Genomic DNA, 17,944 nt, shown 5'->3' on the forward strand with positions numbered 1-17,944 from the left:
GAAAACCAAACACCGAATCAGAAACTCCTGCAGCTCTTTCAGTCAAAACACGTATGCAGAGGTTGGCAGTACAGTGATGCTGCTGGGATAGCGAGGGTATGATTCATTTACTAAGCAGCACTGGTGGTGCTCAGTGTTTGCATTGATGACTCTGGCCAGGCTGGACAGAGTCTTGGGTGACATGGTCTAGCGTGAGGCGCCCATGGCACTAGACTGGAACTAGATGACTTTAAGGTCCTTTCCAACCCTAACTATTCTGTGTGTCTATGGTTGTTTGCTAGCAGAAGATGATTTTGTGTGTATGAATACTAATGCTTTCATAAAGAATTCTTGTGCAGCACTGGGGAAAGGCCTAAAATAACGAAATCTGACTGGAGCTTGATTTTATACTTTCATTTCCCCCACCCTAGTGTGTTGCTTTGCTCATCACAACAGTGGCATAAACTCCTTGGCTACAAATTGATTTGCTTTGTAATAAGCTTTAACTTGATTAGTCTCAATGCCTTCAGAACTAGTAGCTTAATTCTGTTAATGGTAAGAATATTTAATTGTTGATAAACTCAATATTTAGCAAAATGTAAAAGATGCAACTATATTTCATTATATTAGCAAAATAAATGTGTTTTCTTTTTTCCAGATCCCTCTGAATATGTTTCTGTGTCTCCCCTCCAGTCAAAGGATCTGCCTGTTTCTCCACCTAAGCAGGCATCTAATGCCCTGGCAAGTGATACCCCTACTGGGAGAAGAGGCTATTTAGCTAACCTTGTTGCTACAATTGGTTCCTGAGAAGATGACCTAAGTCACTACTTGTTTATCCAAATTGTCCACTACAAGTAGAGCATCTGCTAGAATCAATAGTAGCAGTGTAAAGCAGGAAGCTGCATCCTGTTCTCAAAGGCTTGTGAGGCTTCTATTAATAAACCAGCAAACTCAAAGATAGTGGTGAGTGTTCGATTAAAAATCAATTTGAGTATCAGGGGGTGACATAAATGTTAACTCATAGCTGTTTAATCTGCAGTTAAAGATTTGGTGCGAGCAATCTGAGTCTATTTACAACTTGTCTTGTAAAAGTTGATGTCAAAGTAATTGGTGGCTGTTCTTGACTGTCAGAAGGGAGCTTTTTGCAGAGCTATGGGGTTTCACTTGGTAACTTCATATGGTTGGTTGACTTAAATGTTATTGCTGCATGAAAACTGAATTAGAATGCTGAAATTAGTAGTGCCAGATACCTATTGTTGAACTTACATCGTTTATGAAATAACAATATCTGCAATGTGCAGTCTTGTTTAGGGACATGTGGGAAGATAACGTAAAGTAGCTGGGAAAAGCGAAATCAAATGCTGAAGCAGTTTGAAATACTGGGTAAGCTTCCAGTCCTCTGAAAAAAGTCAGCTTAGTTACTACTTCTTTTAGACATGATGGACAAGCAGGCTATCAAATGTGCTTCTAGAAAACCAGGATGAGATCCTGCTTTTGGCTTGGATGTGGCTGTGGTGGGTTTTTTGCTTGTTTTTTAAGATGTCCCTCTTTGCTCTGAGTGTGCTCTGCTGTGGTTTCAGCATTGCTTTCTGTGCTATCAACTTTCTGGTTATTAGATGAGCAGTTGCACAGGTTTTGGAGGGTATGTATTCTAATGATTTTTGTATTTAACAGCAACCTAACTTAATCTAGTGGGCTTTTGGTCAGTTGTCAGCTGTATCATGCAACTGCCAAAAAATACCCAAACTTAGAATTCAAAAGGCTAGACATAATCTGCAGTGACATCTTCTTTACAGCTATTTAGATGCTCCTAAATGTGAAGAGACTCAGAAACCCAGTCCTCTGAAGATGGATGAGCCAAAAAGCCCTGTACAGTTTTGTATCTTGGGTTGTATTCTGTCTTGCTGCCTTGGAATTTTATTGATGGATGCAAGTGTAGTGCCTAAATATCATTACATAAATGTATATAGTACATACAGTACTTCATTTACTAAGGCTAGTCTTCCATTATCGTGTCATACTTAAGTCATTAGACTTTAAAGTTACATTTTTTTTTTAACTTTAAAGTTAAAATGTGAATTTATGTCTTCTTTTGTTCCAGAAGAATATCTGCCAATATCTCTCTGTAGGTCTAGACTTACCCTGGAATATAGTAAGCTTCTGTTATGCAGCTGTTTAAAGAATCTGCAAGCCCACAATAACCAGTGTTATTTTATATAATGCTACCAAATATGATTGTAGCTGGACAGATTCCTCCTTTTTGCCAGAGTGAAACTTGAGGACAAAAGACATTGGACAAAATTGTGTTTCATACTAATCAGTTTTACATTTGCTGCTTTGTTCAGAGAAGATTACAAACCAGAGCTTACTGGAGTCTTCAACAGTTGTTCTGAAAGCTGTGACTCAAAGTGTTGGGGGGGTAATGTGGCTTATCTGCTAATGGACATCATAGAGAAGCATAGTTTATCAGGAACCAGTATATGTTCAACAATACTCTTTTTCAGGGACCATGCATTCTGCTTTGTGTAATACAGAACATTAATCTTTCACAGAATTATTCCATTTAAACTCTCTTTTATTACATACCTCTAAATTAAATGCAACATCATGTAGTTTCATCAACAACCCACTTGACAGAACTTTTACTTCCTCAAAAGTACTGGCAAAACACTGGATCAAAGTTTGGACACAAGTAGAATAAATCTCCTGATTCAGCTGAAAAACTTGTTCATGGCCTCTTCAAAGAAATCAACGTCTCACATAACTTTGTTGTAATTCTTTACAGAATAATCAGTGTACTCATATTTTGCCTAGTTATACTAAAAGAAGCATTAAAATAAAATTCTGGCTAAAGCATTATTTTAATATTACTTACTTCTCTTAATAGGTCTTCAAATGTCATGTTTACTGTTGAGAAAAAAGGTTCCCATATCCAAAAAAGTCACTCAGTAATACAAAAAGTAACTTGTTGTCAAAACCCAGCATCTCATTTATTCACATTAAACTCAGCACTAAAAATAACCTCTAGTTTAGCTGTGCTTAAAAACTCCTTTCCTGGAGGCATGTAATATTAGCCAATCCATCCCAAAAAAGGTTTAAAACTTCAGTGTGTTTTGGGGTTTGTTTTTTGGGAGCTTCTTTTTTGTCCTAGAAATAATCCCCTCAAATGGAAGCCATTACTATTTTTTGCTTTTAATTTAGATTTAAAGGAATCCTGACTTCTGGTGACTAACCTCATGCTGTAAAGAAGCCAGAAACTTTAAGATGTAAACAAGTGCACCATGCACCACATTCCAGCACAGAACACAACAGCAGCTAAATCTCCCTTATAGAAAGCTTTTGAAATCCTAAAGCTCCTATTACATACAACTCTCAATACAACTTTCTATTTAAATAATTAATCAGCAACATACCACAAACTCCTTAATAAAATTAATGTGTTCATGATTTACCAGGGGTTTTGAGAAAAGATCTACCAAGAAGGTGTTTTTAATTCCCTCTCAAAATCAGCTCAGTTACAATTTAAGACTGAAAACATACTTTCATGCTGGCCACGTGTTCCCAAAGAGAAGATTTAGCAAGACCATCAATATTAACTAAAACTTCTTGAATTGAGGTTGTCATACCATTGTGAACAATATTTAAAGTAACAACAGCACATCATGAACTGTCCAATTAAATAGTTCCTTACTCAGTATAATAATATCATGTGGCTATGATATGCAAACCTTTTCAATAAAGTGCTTTTAGGGTCTCACTGTTCTAAATTACATATTATCAGGATGTCAGAACAGGAAAAAGGGGTAAAGTTGTCCAAAAGTTTTCTTAATAATAAAAAAATTCATTGAAAAGCCTTCCTAAAAACAGGCTATGCAAGAAAATCCCAATGTACGGATGATACTCAACAGGCCACAAATACCTGCATTTATTTCACTACTCCTTTTTCAGAAATACCCATTAATATCCTTCCTTCTGTAAAATGAAAGCAACACAGTAAAGGCCATAGAAATTAAGAACTGTGAATACAGTTTTACTTTGACAGAAATTTTCTACCTGGGATAAAGATTTTTCTTTTGTATCTCCCATTCCTGCACCCATTAAATGACTCTTCTCACCTTCTGGAACAGAAAATATTACTGATATTGTTCCTAAAATATTTAGTGCAGATAATCTGGTTGGGTGTGATGAACCAGGAAACAGTACCTCAAAAAGTCTGTCACATACAGATGACATGAAATCCTGAAAATCACAAGAAAAAATTTAAGACAGTTTATTTGCTGTCCTATAAAAAGAACTCTATGTAACAAATTTCAGGACACTCTGCTTTACATGTTACACCAAAATATATGACCTTAATTTTGGAAGAATGGGAGGCTTACCTTCACAGTACTGACAAAATTCTTGAACAAGAAATACAGAACCCAAGACAAGAAACAGTTTAACACAAAGAAACTGATATGTAAGCCTTCAAATAGGAAAAAAGGACAAATACAAAAGAAGTCTTCAAATGGAAGCCTTTATTTAATTCTCTCTTTATCAATCTGGAGTGCTAGAAGAAGGCTGAACCTCAATGGATCTCTGGTTCAAGCCTCAGTATCACACATCATTTAAAATCTGCTACTAAACTGCCAGCAGATGACAAGACATTTACCTGAAAATTTTAGTGTGGAGTTGGGGTGCATCTCCAGTCATTTACCACTTACTGATGTTTCAGTTCACACCATGGAGCAATCACTTGGGCAATAACCTTTTTTACTTTTGGATGAAATTAATCTTAAAGATACCCTCCAACTATTACAGGGTATTAGTTCAGTTGTCTCAGTTTATGAGAAAACAGTATTACCTTCCAAAGTGCATACAGTGCAGATAAGGAAGGTCCTCAGCCCTGTTTTGCTTTACAGTTTTCTTTCTAATGCACTGCACTATTTCCTAACACAGACACAGCCTAACCTACCCTGGAGGCATTTTCAAGAACAATGAAATACCTTTCAGAAATGCTATCCCACCTCTAGTATCTGTATCTCTAGCAGTCTAACTTGTTTTATATTGTTGTAAAATCCCCAGAGGACACCTTTTAGTTGAGTTTTCAAGTAACTCTTGCTTGGTTTTATTTTGCTCCAATTTATAAAGCACCTGTGAACTGTCTTGTATCCAACAAAGTAACTTTCAAAGCAAAAACAAAACACAGGTAAAGCAAGAATCACTGATAGTTAAATAAGGGAAAGGGGAATTTTCAGCCTATTTTCCAGACCATTTTGCTTGTAATTTTTAAGAAGTTCACACAGAACAGATTCTTCTCTCTCCATTCGAAAACCAAATCTTTTGCTCCCCATCTCTCTTGTGATCAGCTTTTTCCTGCTCTCTCTGCACCTCCACCACCTTCTTCCATCTTCCTCCTCTAAAGTCATGACAAGTCCTCTGCTCCCACCTCCTCATTATCTGTGGAACATATATTCCTCTATGAAAAAAAAGCTCCATTAATGCATAGAATTTTTACGTGCTTCAGTGTCTTTTACACAGTTTGACTCAACTCAGAACTGCTTCCCCCAGTTCTTTTACTACCCACTAGTATTATTTCTTTATTAGACTCCCTCTAACACAATTTTTCCATCTCATTCCTCAGTCTGCACCAGGCACAGATGGAAAGAGGTGGACTTGTCTTCTGTTTCCACCAAACCTATTCCCTCATTTTTCCTGTCTCAAAGTAATTGTTTTCTCCTTCCACAGTGCTTTCTTTTGCCATTAATATCTTCCAAAATGTTCTTTTTACACAAATGGTTTCCTCATTTTCTCCATGTTTTCTGCCATGATCTACATTGCAACCTTGGCAACTTCCATAATGTTGACACACTCAATCCGTGCAAATCATTGCAACACAGCACAGCCACATCCCTTAACATTCCTTTACCTTGTCCTGTACCATATAACTAACACAATGGGCACATTAGAGATTGTCCATAGTCTGAAATTACCTTTCTCAGTAAGGAAATTACCTGGTGTCTTACTGAAGGAGACCGGCTGTTCACTTGTACATCACGAAAAACCAAAACAGTTGCATTTCTTCCACAGACACAATTTCTGTGCTACAATAGGTTTCACATAGTGAACCTATGGCATCAATGAAAACCTGGAAAACAGATGGATATTAACCACAAAAGAGTTACAGGCACATATGATACCTTTGTTTTAAAATAATGTTGACACAGTATTTAGGATCAATGCAACTCTTCTAATTAAAAGACACAAAAAACACCCCAACATTGTCCCTTTACCTGATTGTGCTGATGAACTACAACTATACCTGTTTTATACATTCAGTGGATATGAAACCGTTCCTCGTGATATTTGAAAGTTCCAGGTGTCTGTGAGCCCTGGTTGTTCCTTAGGCATGTCATTAATGCTCCAAGAGCTCCTCTAGTACTGCAAGAGCCTATGGAAAATGAAAACCAGTAATAATTATAGTTTCATTAACACAAACAATTTACTAATTGCAATGCTTGTCAGAAACTCCTGAGATTCCAACACATGACCTCTACCTCCTTTTTATTTTTTAGCCCAAAAGACAGCGTCTGTCACAGATTAAACTACTTATAAATCATTCCCAGAAAGCATTGCCTTGAACATGTCATACAAAAAAAGGACCTTATGAGGTCTTGCAAGCCCTTACTTCAGCGTTACACTAAATTATGCCAAAAACTACATGAGAATCGTAACCCCACTTATTTGCAACAAAAAACAATCTGAAAAGCCCTGTCACTGGACACACCTATGCAAGAAATACCAGCAGAACAGAAAAGATAATACACAAAAATATACTAGTATGTAACAAAGCTTGGTGTGTAAAGAGAACAGTAAGGCACCCACAGCTTACTAATAAAACCAGAGAATACTAACTATTTTGCTTATGAAGACACTTATGATTATTATGAATTCCACTCTGAAATACTAACAGTGATAATAACTATCTGGCACTTTCCTCCCAAATTAATTATAATAATAGATCAGAAATCATATTTTTGAGATTTAAAAATAATAATTACAAATACAGTATTTATTTTCTTACCTAGATTAGCATCTGGAGAAACCTGAAGAATTCTAATCATGTAGCTGAGACTGTCAGGGCTAGGTTTGAGCAATTTTGGTAAATAGTAATCTATCATGTAAGCACTTTGGTCATGGTTCCCCTCACACAATATTACTAGAAGAGAAACCCAGATGTCATGCCACTGGTCAGTGCAAGTGCTTTCTTGAAAACTCAAAGTAAAATAGGCTTTATGATTTATAAACACGGTGCCCAAAAGATCACTAGGACAGTGATCCTAAGTATCACTGTCTAGGATAGTGATAGCAAGAGACTGATCATTCATCACATCTAGGATTTGTACTGGAATTGTTCTGTCCAATTGTAGTATATTTTCAGTGCCCACACACTCCACAAGACAGCCAGGAGAAAGGTATTTCCCTTTGACATGTAATTCCAAACTTAGTAAATGCTTCATCGGCCTTGCAAACAATGGATCTGATTTTTCATCAGATCCAGTAATGGTGGTTCAGTATACCTGAAGAAGATTTATGAACATCAATTTGGTGTCTAACAGCATCCAGAGGTTGTTCCCACTGTGTATAAATGTATTCTAGCAGCTTCCCAATCACATCTGAGTTCCCATTACGTTTGATTTTTAGATCTGGGGAGCCTGAAATAAGAGCAGTCAATGCTGAATTAGTCCAAATAGCAAGGATTCTAAACTAAGGTATTGGCATATTGGATTCTTTAATCATTTTTTAAAGAACAAACAAAAAAAATCATTACTACATTTTCAAATTTTTTAAAAAATATATTTTTTTAAATTTCTAAATAATTATTCATGTCATTAGTTTACCTCACGCTAAAACAGGTAAGGAGACACTAACAATGCATTGAAGAAAAGAAACTAATATAGAAAGGAGGTGACAAATTGGATGTTGCAAAGTGTATGCTTAGTTATGTCACATGCTGCTAACTGGTCACAGCCAAAACCCCCTAAATATGGGGAAAATAAACCTGACAAGCCACTACATTTGCTATTTTAAAAACAAAACAAAAAATTACTATCTGCAGGCTAACAGTTTGTTAGATGGAAGCAGATAATCCTTGCAACCAGAAAAAAAGAACAGAAAACCTCATCTTACTTCGACTATTCCACTCATTGGCACACATGTTTTTCTTCTGTACTTTTAAAATCATAGGAGGTGATGTCCTAAAGCTAAAGTTATCTGCTTACATAACAAGTGGATTCTGCCACACCTTCCATCAGGTAGTTGGTAAACTAATCCCACTTAGGCTGGAAAAACAAAAGTTAATCTTAGCACACGAGAGAAAATGTAACTTAGATCAAGACACTGTATTTTTCCAACTTACAGACTTATTCTGAATATATTAAAAAGATGATCTGTGGCAAAAACTAATAGCATTACACTGAAAACAGCAAAAAGATATTCCACCAGGATCATATGAACTATGCAAAAATATAAGTAAAATAATCAACACCTTCCTCCCAAACATGGAACAATACAAAACAAAAGAGAGGCTAACTCTGAACTCAAGGACTACTGATGTGATATCTAATAATAGTTTCACTCCATTTTCACCCATGCTGCTGTTCTTCCATTCCAGCATAGTCAGTGTTCCATGACAGAAGAACCAAGTGAGGGAGTTCCTCCATACACAAAGTCCTACAGCTACTCACAAACCACACTGGCACACACTGGTGTTTCACTGACCCAAGAAGCAAGTCACTGACCTGTAATAGCAAAAAAACACCCTTTACCATATCTCAGAACAAGAAAAAGCCATTTTGTGCATAACTGAGAATCTCAGAAGATCTGAGATTTCTTGCAAATTGGTTTTCTCAAATTCAAAACCCTAATCATATTATTACATATGGCAAGAAAAAAGAATTTATACTACAGCAAAGACTGATACAGACATTGGCAAGTCCTGCTGTCAGCAACAGCAAAGCCTCTGAACCACATGGGTAGCACTGATCAATGACCCTATGACATTGCAGAGTCTTTAGCAAAGAAATACATTTATCAAGCAAGATAAACTGGCTTTAACTGGCTCATACATAGATTTAGTAAACAGAATAACTGCAGTCCTGCAGTAGTCTGAACTGTTTGCAGGAGTTGCTACATGGCAGAAAGATATTTTACATTAGAGTGGAGCAAACACTGTGTACTAGAACTATGTATCAAAAGTACAAAGATGGTATTGAATTTTCCTAGGCTGCTTGTAGTTGTATAATCACAAATCTGTAGTGTCCACCTGGATAGCAAGTATTCATGAATTTATATTCCAGTGTAATAGGGAACTATTAATGCCCTTTAACAGATAGGAAATATAGAACTGCCCAGTAAGACACAAAGGACTGTTGCCTACTGACACGTATATTAAATTCTACTGTTCAAAAAAATCTGGGTAAGTGAACACAATTTGTTATAGTGCACCAATAAACAGCTCTGTCAGCATAATTCATACAGATATATAAGGTTTTGGTAGGTACAGACATTCAGTTAGTCTCAGAAGTATTTCTGTTAGTTTCTAATTTATCAGTAACAGCATTTAACTTTTTTTTTGTTGGACAGTTAAACTGTAACTACAAAATCATGATCTACAAATCATAGCTTGCCAAAAGACCCACCACTGCTCTCACTCCTATTAATCTCAGCAGTTCAATTTCCACTAAAGCTAAACTAAGTTTTTATACATACGGGTTGTGTTTTTACTACAAAGACAAGAAAACTGACCTGAATACAAATATATGTGTTTGAATATTACTAAACTTCCCATCCATTAGGAAGTTTGTGGAGTTTTTCAGTAAACTACACATACTTTGCCATACAAGAGACTCACGGTGTTTCCACAAACTTCCTTGGATATTTTTATGTAATTTCTGTACAAACACCATTGAAATTTTAATGGCCATCAGTAAGCTGTGCATCACCTGAGCGAGAAAAATACAATATCAATAATTCTTTGTAGGAGGAAAAAAAAGGCATTCTTCATTATCCCCAGAAAACTATATTCTGCCAACTTCAGACAGAATTAATAGTGAAAACTTGGTTAATGTTCAATTTGACCAGATATGTAACTATAGAAAAACAAGCAGCAGACTCAAAGGCAGCATTTTAAAATGAAGTTTAAAAACTTAAAGTCAAATTCTGCTGGTTCCTGTGACAAACTTTCACTCACTTGATTCTGCCTGAGCAGAGCTGACCTTTTCCAGAAAGCTTCCAAAAAGACCAACGGAACACAGTGCTGCTCCTTCTCATTTTTTCAAGCAGTTCCTCCATGCATAAAGCATATTTCTATGATCCAACTTTCTTCTAGCATGAAGACAGACAATACATAAACTTTTAATGTACAAAACACTCCATTAAGCATCCTTCTCCTCTGGTGCCACAGTGAAGAGGCGTCATGTTACACAATGCTGGAAAATGTCAAGATATTAAATGATGACTGCTGTGACAGGCTGAACAGAATATCAATACTGAATCAAACACTCATGGAAAATGGAAGAGTATTACTCTACCTGAATTTTAATAAGTGTGTCTATTAATTACAGTGTTCAGTCACAATTCAGATAGCAAAACCACAACTCAAAGGCCTCCCTTTAAAAGTAGTAGCTCTAACACAGTACCAGTGCCTTATATGTTAGTGCTTTTACTTTCCTTCCTTGCCTTTCTTATATCATCATATCGCTATAAAAGAAACTCATCAGCAGCTTTTTCTAATTTAAAATATGTATAATTTTAAAATTACATTCCCATCTTTCATCCCTGTATGCCTATCAAAGTGATAGCCAAACCACACCACATTATCTTGCATGAGTGAATTAAAAACAGAAACAGCTTACATTGAATTTACTTGCCTGTTTTCTTCCTGTATGTCAAGTAGTGACTTCTGGAGAAACTGAAGTGATAATAATTATGGCATAAATTTATTTCAAAGTTAAATTGGACAAAAAAGTTCCAGCAAATCAATCACACAAACACTTCACACCAAAACTAACGAACAGTTATCAATGCAGTGGTGCATTTTGACTCCATAAACAAATCTTTTTTTACGACAACTTGGTACAAAACAAGAATTTCCAACCCATCTGGCCTAATCTGAGGCATTGAGAGTTCTGGTTCCTGAAGTTACCAAGAGTTAAAGACAGAGCAGCAATAAAAGGTCCACAGGAAGCTGTATTACATGCATGCTGAGGGCACAGTATTGTCATGTTATCCCATATTATCAGCAGATCAGACTCCTGTCAAATTATTGGCAAATAACATTCGTGCCACAGCAGGCCTGGGGTTGCTACAGTCATTGCATATTAGTACCACAAACTTTCAGTAATTAAACTACAACAGTTTGTAGTGCACAAGAGATTACTCACTTCTAGGTAAGGAAAACATTAAAAAAATAAAGACTTACTATTTATTACCTTGCTAACGCTTTTTCTCAAAGGACCCTTCACCCCCAGTGTAAAGTATGTCTCTCCCAAAATATCAACGCTTTAACCATGGGATCACATGCAGAGTTTTAATCCATCTTTTTCATCAATGGCACAATCCATAATCAACAGAACATGGGATCAACAAAAGCTGTAGATATATCCTCATCATTAACAGTGGCTGAATTCCCTCCCATGCAATTATATGATACAAAACTGTCCTCTCTTTACCATATCCCATTGAGTTTCAGGTGTTGAATAATGTTTCAAGAACACCCCTAATACCAAAAACATATACATCCAAAATAAGAAACCTGTTATCATTTGCCGTCCATCATTTTTCAATAACTGTATCCCTTGCTAATTTAAGCATTAGAACTACATAACAACTGCTTTTTAGCTATTTCCAGGAACGTTTAAAATACTATAAAGTTCATTTTAGAATTGTATTTTCCATTAATAATGCACATGACACACTTTCAATTACCAAAACCTACACCCACAACAGTGAAGTCTTACTTGTTTAATACACAGGATGTGCCAGATGCCATTGCTCAGCTGTGCGCAGTGCAGAAGTAGAGATGCCATGTTTTGCTCTTCACCCTTTGAAAACCCTGTATTTGGAAGAAGAGTCCCTTTTTAGAAAAGAATTATGATAACTAATATAAATAAGACATAATTTATAATAAGAAATCACTGGTTCTTAAAGGTTTCTTTCCTGTTCCAATAAACCTACTAATGACACAATCCCTTAAGTCACCTTACACCACCTTAACAACTTTCTTTTTCTATCATTAAGAAAACAAAATACAAGTTTCATTGTAATTTAACAGTAGGCCTCATCTTCAGTGTGACAGTTTCACAAAATCACAGCATGGTTGAAGCTGGAAGTGCTATCTGGAGGTCACTTGGTCCAACCCCACTGCTCAGGAAGGGGAAGCCAGCTTTTGAGTACCTCCACGGACAGAGACTTTCCAGCTTCCCTGGGTAACAACAGCACTGTGCCCACGCTGTCAATAAGAAAGTGCTTCTTGATCTTCAGAAACAACTTCTTGTGCTTCAGTTTTTGTTCATGCCATCCCTCATATCACTGTTCAACGTGGCAAAAAAAGCCTGACTCTGTCTTCTTTACATACTTTCTTCAGATATTTTTTATACATTGATAAGATTCCCAGAGCATTCTCTTCACCAGGCTGAAGAATCCCAGTTCTCCCAGCCTGTCCTGCTAGGAGGAATGCTCCAGGCCCTTCACAATCTTCACGACCCTCCACTGGACTCTCCAGTATGCGCACATCTCTAAGGTGTGGCCTTACCAATTCTAACTAGAAGGCAAGAAACACCTTTTAGTAGCTGTAATACATTAATGTATGACTTTGTTTGGGGTTGGTTTTGTTTTGTTCAGGTTTTTTAAAAGTAAAGATCACTGGAAGCTTCTCTCATCAAACAACAACAACAAAAAAAAACAACCACAAAATTAAAAGAGCATTGGAACAGTATTTTTAAATCAACTATTTCAAGCACTCCATCCAAGATTGACCAAGATTTCACAGCAAAACATGACAGTCAGAAAAATCAGGATCTGCTGGATGAATGACAAACTGTCTCACTGGAATCCCACTGTACCTGTTACATAGTCTGTGCATGCCCTTGGATTACAGTTTGGAAATACACAGAAGTATGGGAGTAACACCCAAAACTTATGTTACTTTATTGTTCCAAACTCATTCCACTTCCATTAATGTAAAGTTAGAACTGTGTAGCAAAGCAGTTGTGTTTCTTTAGAACATACCAACCAGTTCTGTGTTTTCTATAATGGGTGTTACAAACAGCAAGTTACTCTTCTTTACAGTACTGCCAATTTTATGTGCACTACAGTTTCACTGACTTAGGAGCTCACTATCACACAACAGCTGAGTTTGGAAGGGACCATCTGGTCCAACCCCCTACACAAGCAGGACCAGCTGGAGCCCATTTCCCAGGACCATATCCAGGTGGCTTCTTTGAGTTTCCAAGGCTGGAGCCTCCACAGCCTCTCTGGACAGCCTGTGCCCACAACTGGGCACCCTCACACCACATCTGGTGCTTATGGATGTTCAGAGGAAACCCCTGGTTGCAGTCCTGTCCTGGCACCACTGAAGAGAGCTGGGATCCATTGTCTTTGCACCCTCCACCCACATAGTTATACACACACACTGATAAGATCCCCACATCTATTACCTAGCCCCGGCTTATAGTGCTCATAAAGCATAACTTTTGTTTACTTCTAAGACCAGGTGGTCTCCATCTCTTCCCCAGGCAGCAGGCACCACACGACAGCATCCACCAGCGTACCGGTACTCGGCCGGGCAGCAGGGCCTGTGTCCAGCGGAGGTAACCAGCTTCCAGCGGACCTCAAGAGGACAAAACCCCCCCTCACGACACCCCAAAGGAAGGTGAAGCAGGGCCTCCCCATGACTGACCCAGACAGCCCAAGGTAACCCGCTCCCCACGGCGTCTCCACCCTACCACCCCGGCAACGCAAGCGTAGGGCCCACAGCGGCACCCATGGAGGCTGCGGGGCGGAGGAGCACAGCAGCAGAGAGAAAGGGAAAGAGGGAAAAAGCCCTTTCCTACCCTTCCGAAGATGGATTTACTCCTCAGCACACCTGCCTGCACCGCCCTGTGCGCACCACGACCGCTCCGCACACAGCCCCAGCCGCCCGCAGCCAAACAAGGCAAGAGGCCTGCCCCCGGGCGGTGCCTATTCCCGGCTCGGCCCCCCCGGCCCCAAGTGCAGCTGGGGGGGCTTGGGGAGTGTGGTGGTCGCAGTGAGGGGTGGGTTTCTCCATACTTACCTGAAAGATAAACCAGCGTGAGAGCCGCTGGCCTGTGTAAAGCACGACCAGCTCCCCTGAATTTAAAATGTACTCTTAATTTGGGGAAAAATGGGCGACAACTGATGTATTTTGTTGTGTTCTTCCCTGTGAGGGTGCTGAGGCCCTGGCACAGGGTGCCCAGAGAAGCTGTGGCTGCCCCATCCCTGGCAGTGTTCAAGGCCAGGTTGGACACAGGGGCTTGGAGCAACCTGCTCTAGTGGAAGGTGTCCCTGTCTGTGGCAGGGGTTGGAACTGGGTGATCCTTTAGGTCCTGTCCAACCCAAACCGTTTTAGGAATCTGTGTATCTCATGATGGCAGTAGCTTGTGTTTCTCCCTGAGTAATTACACTTCCTTCTCAGTCCCTGAGGTTCCTCAGCAGCTTTAACTGGATGCTGCATCTTCAAGAGCCTGATCTGTGATACACCCTTGCTCTGCACAGCAGCTGAGAAGTATCCCTCCATGGCCAGAGGAAGTAAACCCAGTAAATCACCCAATGCAAATCAAGATCCTCTAGTCACAAATCCTTTTTGTCTAAGGAGCAGAAAGTGATTGGAGTAAACACACAGCAAAAAACCCAAAGCAGTCATGCTTCCATGAACACTGAAGAATGACAAGACTTCACTAAGGAAAAAGGTGACCATGTAACAAAACTCATTCCTTGCCACTTGACTTTCACCCACCACTGACTTTCTTAGCAATCTAAATCAGCTGGCATACATAAGAGTCTGTTCAGGACTTTCAGCAAACTTCTGGGTACCCCTCCAACATTTCACAGTGCCTCCTGACCTCAGGCAGGGTAATGGCCAAAGGAACTGAGAAAAGGTTTAACCATATCCAAAGACACAGAAAATAACTTGTTTTTTTTCTCTGTTTGTTGGTTGAGTTTCCTTTTTTTGTGTCCAGCCATTTCTAAGAAGCTGATATCATTACTCAGCACAATGTGTTGCACTGACCTGCTTAAAATGCTGGAATATCTCCAGCTCAAAGACAGACTGAATGCTTTTATTATGACTTACCCTTCCAGCCATATCAGGCAATGCATCCTCATTTGGTGTAAGCAATGTCTTCAACAAGCTGAGTCTCCTGTTCCTTGAGCTCAATTCAATACCTGCACATTCTGCATTCAGTGTGATATTCCTACAGGTTCCCCATTTCAGGGTTCCAGCTGTACGTATTCCAGCTCATTTTCTGTAATGCTGGGGATAACATTCCAGCACCTCTCTGCTTTCCAAAACAGCTTTATTCTCCCCCAGGTTTTTGCAGTCCGAGGAAGCATTGTTGCCAGAGAGCTGTCAGGTAACACCTGAAGAATCCATGGTTTGTAGCGCAATGTTAGAGTGAAGAGGCATCTCAAGAGATGAAACAACAGCATGCAAGACCCATGCACTTCAATTCCTCAACAGCACCCAGTTTCCAGTGTTCGAAGTAACTTACTTTAGAAGTAGCTCATCTACCACCCCTGAACAGCTCACCAGGTATGGGTCATTAGGCTTAATTTACCTTGACAAAACTTCTGTTCTGCTGGTAAAAGCAACAGACCCTTGAGTTACTGGTGTTGTGGCTCTGCTGTGTGCCAGAATCCTTGGAGAAACCCAAGAAGCAACACAGTGTTAGAAATTATTAAGGAAAGAATAAAAAAGAAACTAGAAAGCATTGCTATGTTGCTGCAGAAATATACATATGTCTTGAAGACTGTGTGCAGTGTTCATCCCTGTGCCAAAAGAATACAGTAGGACTGCCCAAGGGCTGAAGTACATGAGAAGGATGCCCAAATATTGAGAGGGGCTTCCCTCTGTGAAGCAACTGAAACACATAGGTAACTTCACTCTCAAAGAGAAACTACTGAAACAGAATACAACAAAAATTCTCTGAAATAATATTTTCACTGTCTCTACAATAATGAAGTGGCATCCAATAAAACAAGCAGATGGCACACACAGAATTAAATTAATTATTGAAACCACGGAGTTCATCATCATATGATTGAGATTCTGGATCCTGAAAATTACATCTCTTCAAAAGCAGCTGGACTAACTCATGGAAGAAACAAAAAAACCCCAAACAACCCAACCAATGTTTCAGAATACAGAACTTCTGGTTTGGAAATTCCCCAAACCACAAAGGAACTGGAGACTGGGACAGTGTTCTGGGAGAATGACACTTGGCTTCTCTGGGTGCTAGCTGAGGACAACAGCTCAGTGATCAGATCCCAGACTCTGACCAAACACAGCCATTTCACTGTGATGTCCTGGCATGTTTCTGCAACTAATCAGGAATATTCTTCAAAGCAGTGGATTTATGTTCACAGACTTTACGGGTTTGACAAATCAACACCACCAGTGAAAATCCTTCTCAGAGGAAATATCCCAGTCCACGCTGCTGGAAACTCCAATGTTCAAGCTGTAAATTCTAGTCTATACCCAGAAAGTAGAATATTTTAAAGTCTCTTTCAGAGGGAGATGATGAATTTATGATTTGAAACTTCTCAGAAACGGATTAGTTAGAGCAATCTAGAATTTTACCACTCAGTGGCGCCAAACCATTAAAAAGAGGTTGTGCATGTAAATAGAAGCCACGGACTTTCTTTTGAGCCATACTTAGGCAGAAAAAGCCTTTATTAGTAACTGAAGTAACCATAGATTCCTCCATTCAAATGTACCAAAGCAGAAATACTTCAGGCTGTTTAGATAAGATGTTAGGGTGATAACACTGAATTGAACATGAATGATCTTTCTCCCTCCCTTTCCTCCATTAAAGCTGTTTTTAATCATGAAAGATCAAGACACTTTTTAATCAATTTGAACAGCACCTGAAGATGATCTACTTATTTATAGCACAGTTTTGTAATTGCAACTAGTATAAATAACATCATGGGAACCTTTTCTGTACTGAGAGTCTCAAATATGTATGTCATCCTTTCAAAGAACCCAGTCATCTTACGCAACTTACACATCTGTAAGTTCAGTCTTTGAAACTAACCTTCTTTCTGGAAGTTCAGAGAAATAAACTTACAGATGACATTGTACAATCTAAGATTTTAGAATCACAGGAAGTTTTCTGGAATGTAAACTTTCTACTTACATTCTAATTACATTCTTTCTACATTACTGTCTAATGTAAACATACCTACCAGTCTGAAATACCTGAATTTATATGGTCACAATACGTATCTATGTGAGAGAGGACACAAAAAGGCTCTCTTTGCCGAGATGAGGATAAGGTTCTGACCCAGCATATCGGAATCATGTTCTAAAAGTAGAGGAGTCAAAAATCTTACGTTCTAGATTCAAGTTTGATAACCACTTTGAAATCAGGAAGTGGCATTTTTTGGATTAGTTTCCATGCTCTAAAGTAGATGTTTTGCAATATAATGTTCATACCTAAAAACTAATGATGTTATTTTAATAAATGATCAGAAACTTATTTTCCTGCATTAAAGTCATTTATGGACAGCAAAAAGCACACAACCTGCACAACTTCAGACATATAGAGCTGACATTTAAGCGTACATACTACAGGAGCAAATATTCATGGTGTTTTGACTTCATTTTACTTCTAGAGTGAGCCAGCTAACAGATGAACATTCCAAGGTGCAAATACCCTGGTCTTGCAGTTTGCTTCTACAAGGC

The 17,944-nt window shown here is 38.6% G+C and overlaps 1 protein-coding gene across 1 annotated transcript; it reads right to left on the reverse strand.

Moving 5' to 3' along the window:
- Positions 1–1,682: 1,682 nt before the first annotated feature.
- Positions 1,683–17,250, reverse strand: THADA (THADA armadillo repeat containing). Its single transcript, XM_034060788.1, is given in 19 exon segments — positions 1,683–1,706; positions 2,566–2,702; positions 3,934–3,948; positions 4,095–4,217; positions 5,019–5,142; positions 5,952–6,007; positions 6,010–6,106; positions 6,281–6,358; positions 6,360–6,428; positions 7,035–7,566; positions 7,568–7,725; positions 8,552–8,675; positions 9,087–9,114; positions 9,117–9,149; positions 9,806–9,962; positions 11,451–11,521; positions 11,524–11,579; positions 11,980–12,073; positions 17,205–17,250. Coding segments are annotated over 19 exon segments (2,022 nt in total).
- Between the last annotated feature and the right edge of the window lie 694 nt (positions 17,251–17,944).

This window comes from Melopsittacus undulatus, chromosome 3 (genome assembly GCF_012275295.1).
Source record: "Melopsittacus undulatus isolate bMelUnd1 chromosome 3, bMelUnd1.mat.Z, whole genome shotgun sequence".
NCBI classification, from domain to species: Eukaryota; Metazoa; Chordata; class Aves; order Psittaciformes; family Psittaculidae; genus Melopsittacus; species Melopsittacus undulatus.